At 33.1% G+C, this 7,968-nt stretch overlaps 1 protein-coding gene across 1 annotated transcript in view; it reads left to right on the top strand.

The window, feature by feature from the left end:
- LOC108740491 (neprilysin-like) overlaps positions 1 to 4,430 on the top strand; it is a 9,462-nt gene extending 5,032 nt beyond the window's left edge. Inside the window, exons 5-10 of the mRNA XM_025976531.1 lie at positions 1,509 to 1,609; positions 1,847 to 1,905; positions 1,983 to 2,034; positions 2,103 to 2,170; positions 3,430 to 3,698; positions 4,264 to 4,430. Coding sequence (XP_025832316.1) covers positions 1,509 to 1,609; positions 1,847 to 1,905; positions 1,983 to 2,034; positions 2,103 to 2,170; positions 3,430 to 3,698; positions 4,264 to 4,419 — 705 coding nt within the window. The 3' untranslated portion in view covers positions 4,420 to 4,430. The remainder of the gene's footprint in view (positions 1 to 1,508; positions 1,610 to 1,846; positions 1,906 to 1,982; positions 2,035 to 2,102; positions 2,171 to 3,429; positions 3,699 to 4,263) is intronic.
- Positions 4,431 to 7,968: the final 3,538 nt, after the last annotated feature.

Below are 7,968 nucleotides of genomic sequence, written 5' to 3'. Positions count from 1 at the left end.
AGGTCTAGTCAGAGACATATTAGAGGCAGAAACAGGAGTTAGGAGGGGTAGAGGTAGACCTAGATTAGATTACTGTTCGCAAATAGTTTAGGATGCGGGCTGTTCTAGTTTTAGGAAAATGCGAAGTTTATCTCAGGATAGGAAAGAGTGGAGGTACGTGTCCAACCAGTCTTAGGACTGACGACCTTATGATGATGAATAAATAAAACCAATTTGGGCAAATACCCAATTATGAAGTTTTGTTTCTTAGGTCGCCGATTTGACTCGAATAATCAAATGACGAATTGGTGGAACCAGAAAGATTACTTAAACTACGAATTTCATGAAGAATGTTTTCGAAAATTTTACAACGTTAGTGACAGTGATTGGAGAATTAGTGCTAATGAAAATATAGCAGATTTTGTCGGTGTTTTCACCAGCTATCAGGCTTATCAGGAATCCAAAGAATCAAATGAAGATGTTATACCATTTCTGGAAAATTATACCAATGAGCAATTGTTTTTTATAGGATACTCACAGGTAAAAGGTTTAGATGTAACTGTTACCCTCTTACTAACCTTCTTAGGGTTTCTAAATGAGTAACTGAACCTTTGTAAAAACAAATAATATTATCTGAGCTGGATTTCCATGATCTCTTTTGGTTTAGAACTCCAAATGTTTCGTCAGTAGTCATGGCGAGACCAAAGCCTGTTTGAATTTTTAAATGTGAAGTGTCTTTGGTTATGGATGAAGATGGATTTCGCAGCTAAAAAAGAAACCTTTGGACTTTTAAACCAAAACGGACCATGGCAACCCAACTCTGAGAATGTTAACTTCATTTATAGACACTAGTCGTGAAAACCTACATTACCCTATCAGATCATTCACATTCATCATTGTGATTATTCGTCTGTTCATCTGTCAGTCGATTTTCAACTCGAGGGGTGTTTTTGATAGATTAAGTAACAAAGAGTTTAAAAATATTTCTTTTTAATTTTTGACATCATATTTCAGGCTCGATTTTGTTTAGTACATAATTTTTTATCAGTACCTACCGATCAACAATTTTGCATTTCCTCTAGATAGAATCTGTATTTTCTTGCAGGTTTGGTGTGAAACAATAGAAGACCAAAATTTCATGTACAATGATGAACATCTACCTGTGAATATCAGAGTCGAAAGTGTTTTACAAAATTTAAATTGGTTTCAAACAAATTTCAACTGCATGAAAAACCATATACNGCCATTTGTAGTATTTCCTTTAGTCATTGTTTATAAGATTTAATATTATACATATATGTATAGAGAAATTATTACTGTTTTTACTGTATTTTTGATTGCAGTCTCCCTCAGTTGGAGAGAATTTAATTTTTAACATTTTGGTACAGGAATAGGGTTACAGTTTTAGAAAGCTCCATGTAGGACGCCACTAATTCTAATTGGGCAATGATTACGAATTCATTTTTGCATTTCTAATTTTAATGGTCCAATTTCAACTCTGCTTACGTAAACTAACTTCTTTTTTGTAGCTTAACATAACAGAAAACTACTTCCTCAACGTAATAAAATTGAAAAGCTTTCGCATTCAAAAAATGTTGGAAAAGTTGAACCAACAAGTGGATGATATAGCGTAAGTGAGTTAGGTATTTATTGACTAAATTTTTTTGGCGGTTAAACAAATACTAAAATTGTCAAGTCTAAATTCCAATAATATCGTTTCACTAGCGTGAGTGACGAGCTTCTGCAGAGATCCTTCCGTCTCCGATACTAGATGTGGACCGAGGAGAAGGAAGGACCTCTAAAGCAACTCCAACCGACGTGTGAAACTTCCTGATTCGCCCTTAGTTTAATAAATTGTGTTTAATAGGGTACCAGAAAGAGCAGTACAAACAAATGCATATTATAATGTGCTTCAAAACAGCGTAAGTAAGTGTTATATGGCAAATGATTTAGCCTTAAATTAAACATAAAATTAAACAAAACAAAATAATTTTTTGTTTTAGTTATTCCCCTAGGCTTGATGGAACCGCCATTTTACTATAGAAATGCATCCAGGTAGGTAACACAGTATTTGCTTACTGAACACCAACATAAATCTATCTAAATTTTCTTTTGATTTACAGGGCAATTAATTTTGGTGCCTTAGGAAGTCTAATCGGTCATGAAATGTCCCATTCTTTGGACTGGAACGGTAATCTAGTTGAATTAATTAACTACAATTACTTAGTTTACAAAAGAATCAAGGTAGAAGAAGGTGATAATGTCTTTGTTTGTTATAGAATCGACACCACAGTTTCACCTCTTGTTCTTTTAGTCAGTTAGAATCTACCTTGATAAAGACTCCCAACAAGAGACGAAACGTTGGTGTCGGTTCAATAACCAATAAAGACATTATCCCCTCTTTTACCTTGACTCTTCATATTAGAACTAGGGGAAGAAATAGCGAATTTACTTAGTTTACTTCAAAAGAATTTTTATTACCTTCTCCTATCCAACTGTCCATAAATTACGCAAGGCAATTTGAAAGAAGGGAGATCCAGTTACGTGGAGGGATGTGGGGGTCAAAGTTTCCGTTACTTTACAACGCACGGAGCGTTTCGGCTATTAAATCATCTTCAAAGAGTATTACATTAAAACAAATCTTTTTAATTAATAAATAAAATAGCTTTAAATAAAATGGAAGCGGTACTGACAGATCAGTACTGTATGAAAATAAATAAAAGTAAAACTAAAATACTGGTATGCAAGGGAAGAAAAAGTAGGGAAAGAGCGAATATAAAGATAGGAGACGAAAAATTAGAAGAAGTGGCTGATTTTAGATACCTAGGAAGTCAGATAAGTGAGGATGGAAGGAGTAGTAGGGATATAAAGCAGAGGATAGCGCAGGGTCGTGTCGCCTTTAATAAAAAGAAGTCACTTCTATGCTCGCGAACGGTTAATTTAGAAATTCGAAAAAGGTTGTTAAAGGTGTATGTTTGGAGCACGGCGTTGTACGGGTGCGAAACATGGACAGTGGGAGCGGCGGAAAAGAAAAGGTTAGAAGCGTTCGAAATGTGGTGTTATAGGCGGATGATGAGGATATCGTGGGTAGAAAAGGTTAGAAATGAAGAGGTATTGGAAAGAATAGGAGAACAGAGGACTCTATGGAAGTCAATAAAAAATAGGCGAGATAGGTTGGTAGGACACCTTCTCAGGCATGAAGGTCTAGTCAGAGACATATTAGAGGCAGAAACAGGAGTTAGGAGGGGTAGAGGTAGACCTAGATTAGATTACTGTTCGCAAATAGTTTAGGATGCGGGCTGTTCTAGTTTTAGGAAAATGCGAAGTTTATCTCAGGATAGGAAAGAGTGGAGGTACGTGTCCAACCAGTCTTAGGACTGACGACCTTATGATGATGAATAAATAAAACCAATTTGGGCAAATACCCAATTATGAAGTTTTGTTTCTTAGGTCGCCGATTTGACTCGAATAATCAAATGACGAATTGGTGGAACCAGAAAGATTACTTAAACTACGAATTTCATGAAGAATGTTTTCGAAAATTTTACAACGTTAGTGACAGTGATTGGAGAATTAGTGCTAATGAAAATATAGCAGATTTTGTCGGTGTTTTCACCAGCTATCAGGCTTATCAGGAATCCAAAGAATCAAATGAAGATGTTATACCATTTCTGGAAAATTATACCAATGAGCAATTGTTTTTTATAGGATACTCACAGGTAAAAGGTTTAGATGTAACTGTTACCCTCTTACTAACCTTCTTAGGGTTTCTAAATGAGTAACTGAACCTTTGTAAAAACAAATAATATTATCTGAGCTGGATTTCCATGATCTCTTTTGGTTTAGAACTCCAAATGTTTCGTCAGTAGTCATGGCGAGACCAAAGCCTGTTTGAATTTTTAAATGTGAAGTGTCTTTGGTTATGGATGAAGATGGATTTCGCAGCTAAAAAAGAAACCTTTGGACTTTTAAACCAAAACGGACCATGGCAACCCAACTCTGAGAATGTTAACTTCATTTATAGACACTAGTCGTGAAAACCTACATTACCCTATCAGATCATTCACATTCATCATTGTGATTATTCGTCTGTTCATCTGTCAGTCGATTTTCAACTCGAGGGGTGTTTTTGATAGATTAAGTAACAAAGAGTTTAAAAATATTTCTTTTTAATTTTTGACATCATATTTCAGGCTCGATTTTGTTTAGTACATAATTTTTTATCAGTACCTACCGATCAACAATTTTGCATTTCCTCTAGATAGAATCTGTATTTTCTTGCAGGTTTGGTGTGAAACAATAGAAGACCAAAATTTCATGTACAATGATGAACATCTACCTGTGAATATCAGAGTCGAAAGTGTTTTACAAAATTTAAATTGGTTTCAAACAAATTTCAACTGCATGAAAAACCATATACCAAAGTGTACAATATGGTAATGGTTTTTTCTTTTAATTTACAAAAGTGATTAATACCAAAGCAGAGCAGAAGATCAGTTGTTTTTTAGTTTATTTTTCTTTAGTTAATGTTTCTTTTATAAAGTATTCAACCATTTTTAACGAATAAAATTGAAGTACTTGCTTTTGTTATTTTATGTTTGAAATCTGATTTAGATCATAAATATTTATTAGACCTGAAGGTTTATCCATTCATTTAGAGTAATACCAATGCTATGAAGAGTTCTTTAAACATTTCACTCGCTCGTATAAATAGCCTCCATCAGTACATTCTTTTCTAAAAACATTTTTAGTGTCCTACAAGGTTTTCCCCGCACCTCCCCGCATTATCCACTATTTCTGACTAGAGTTTTCACCTCCACTATCTGTGCCACCACTTTTGTCTTGCTGTTCCTTGCTTTTGTACATTTAACGAGACCAAGACAGTAGTCAAGTTAAATCAACAGTTAAAACACAAGGAACGACTAACATTAGATTGTTGATTATATCAATATTCACTAATTAAAACTCAAAAATGAGATCGATTGAAAATGCGAAAAGAGAAAATTTATCTTATTTAATCAAATGACGATATACAGATACATTTCTATTCATTCTCACTGTTTTACCTGATGTTCAAAGGGCCCTGCTAGATCCTTACGGAAAAGGATCCTGTGTCAATTCGTTGTAACCTTAGAACCTTGGATCCTGGCAGCCCTCGACTTGTATATTGGAAGACTCAAAGGGCGTTAAGTCGTAAGAATTACCAGAATCCCAACTTTCAAAAAGTTTGGCAGAGGGTCATTTTCCGAAAGGATCTAGCGAAATCCTTTTAAATGCATCTATTTCGAAAGCATCAGTTATGCAGTTCTCCAAACTCTACGCCTACTTCGTATTAACATTAACAAGATTAAAAGCAACTGAAGTCAAGGAAGTAAGCAATCATTGACGTTAAGGAATTACGTCACGAACGATTAGTTTTACGTTTTGAAGTCCAGTTAAGGTACCGTTACATATAATGAATAATAATCACATAATATATAATCAAAATTCCAAATAATGCGTATCTACTATGAAAGGCATGATAAGAATGTTAAAGGATAATTGCTGTTTAACAGTTCTGTTTTTTCCCTAGCATCAATTTTATGAAGTAATAATGTACCTAGACGTTTAATAAATAGTGAAATCGTAGTGGCCTTAGGCAACATGTGAAGGTTTTGAGATGCCATCTATTGAATTTGTGTCATACTTTCCTGATGTGTTGTATAGATACGTTAAACAGATGGCGTAGTATACCTACCTAAAAGTAACTGTTCTATTTTTTTTTGACAATAAGATTAATTGAAGTAATGTTTTTTAACATTTTTAAGTAATTCATTAATGTCAAATCAGTAATTCAACAATCAAACAATTGACCATCGTTTCACCTTTTCTTACAAACTAAATTTCTTGCTTATTTTATTACATTCTGGAATAGAAAACCATAAAGGTAAAGCTGTTTCAGAATTTCCCGTCAATTTATATGGTACCCCGCCCATACTTTTCCTAAAGAATTATTTATCGGAAGAATTCAAATGCAATTGTGATTAGATTAGTAAATTCTAATAAAAATCGTTTCTATGAAAAGTAATAGCCTGTAGATTACAGCCAAATGTTGAAAAACATAATACACTTTATTTTGTTCTTATTTTTTTAGTTTTTTTGCAATAAGTAGGTAGTAAAAACATTTATAAAACAATCACAAACATTTTCCAGGAAATTTATTTTTATTTTAAACTGTATTGGGATAATTATGACTTAATATAGATAACAATTAACTTTCACTGTAAAGGAAGTAATTGAGCATAAAGTAGTTTTCTAACATTATCAGAAAGTTGTGCTTTTCGTCTTGTGTAATGAACCAACACTAACTTTTTAGCTTGTAAATATGTCATGAAACTTCTAACTTTTAACTTTATTCCTATAATTCTCGTTTTATGGTCAAAATTCACTTGTTTTGTAATCATTTATGCGACCTCAATGCAACCAAAATTGTTTTGAATAAGTGGTACGTAACCCAATTTTAGGTAATATCAATAAAATTCATACCTCGTTTAAATTCTACAATATTACAATATAAATTGAAGGCCACACTTAAGGTATTGACTTAGAATTGGGCAACTTGCAATAATTTTTAAAATTTACATCAGATTTACCTTTTTACCTATACTACTAACACCTACATGCACCCAATATCTTTATTAGTAAATGGTAAAACGGTACATTAATGTTAAGTGTTAAAATTTTTATACCTCGGAAACAATTGAGCTTATAATAATAACGACATGTAAACAATCTTGAAGACAAATTTGTAATTTTTAGATTTTTACACCAAAAGCGTTCAATGGATAGGGACCAAAACAATGTTCTTTCTATAAAGACTAATCTCATAATCATGCTTAGGCATTTAGAAGACCGAAACATAGATTTGAAATTCCCACACAATATGTAAATCGTTGGTTAAATCATAATGGTCGTCAGTCCTAAGACTGGTTCGACACGCACCTCCATTCTTTCCTATCCTGAGCTAATCTTCGCATTTCTCTAAAACTATAACATCCTACATCTTTAACTATTTGCGAACAGTAGTCTAATCTAGGTCTATCTCTACTCCTTTTAACTCCTGTTTCTGCCTCTAATGTGTCTCTTACTAGATCTTTATGCCTGAGAACGTATCCTACCAACCTATCTCGCCTATTTCTTATTGACTTCCATAGAGTCCTCTATTCTGCTATTCTTGCAAATATCTCTTCAGTTCTAACCTTCTCCATCCATGGTATCCTCATCATTCGCCCTTAATACCACATTTTGAACGCTTTTAAATCGTATTTAATATTATAAAAATCTTTATTTTAACAGGGACCAAAACAATGTTCTTTCTATGAAAAATATTCTCATAATCGTAGTCAGGGATTTAGAAGATCAATATTTATAATTATTGTTGTCGCTGAAAAGAACAAAATCTTACTCATCCAAATTTGAAAAATGGTTAAAAAGGACAGGAAATTATAAATCATTTCGTTCAATTTCCTTATGCGGTTTCTGTCATTCATATTTAAATTTGCTTGAACCACTGCAGAGAGGAAATTTTGGGCATCCAAATTGGAAAATTGATTAAAATTATAAATCATTTCTTTCGATATAGTAAAAACTCATTTTCCTCAAAAGACATGTCACCTTGTTTGTTTCTAGCGCGAACTGGTACATCTACAATTGAAATTCACTTAATCCAATGTACACTGTGTAATGTGCAAAATTTTGCGTGTCCAAATTTGAAAATTGGTTTAAAAGGACCCGGAAATATGAATTATTTCCTTTGATTTCATAAAATTAGATTACATTTTTATCAATTTACGAGACCCTGTCGCGCTTATTTCATATACAATTTAAATTAGTTTAAACCCATTGATGGAGTTTGGAGTTCCTTACACAAGTTTCAGTGGGGCTCCCTTTCCATAAGATAAAATAAAATGCAAGATTCCTAATAAATAATACATAAATCCGAGTATTTAT

The sequence above is a fragment of the Agrilus planipennis genome, unplaced genomic scaffold (genome assembly GCF_000699045.2).
Source record: "Agrilus planipennis isolate EAB-ADULT unplaced genomic scaffold, Apla_2.0 scaffold21, whole genome shotgun sequence".
NCBI classification, from domain to species: Eukaryota; Metazoa; Arthropoda; class Insecta; order Coleoptera; family Buprestidae; genus Agrilus; species Agrilus planipennis.
Note: the sequence above shows the minus strand (reverse complement) of the source record. Positions and strands in the feature narration are given on the sequence as shown.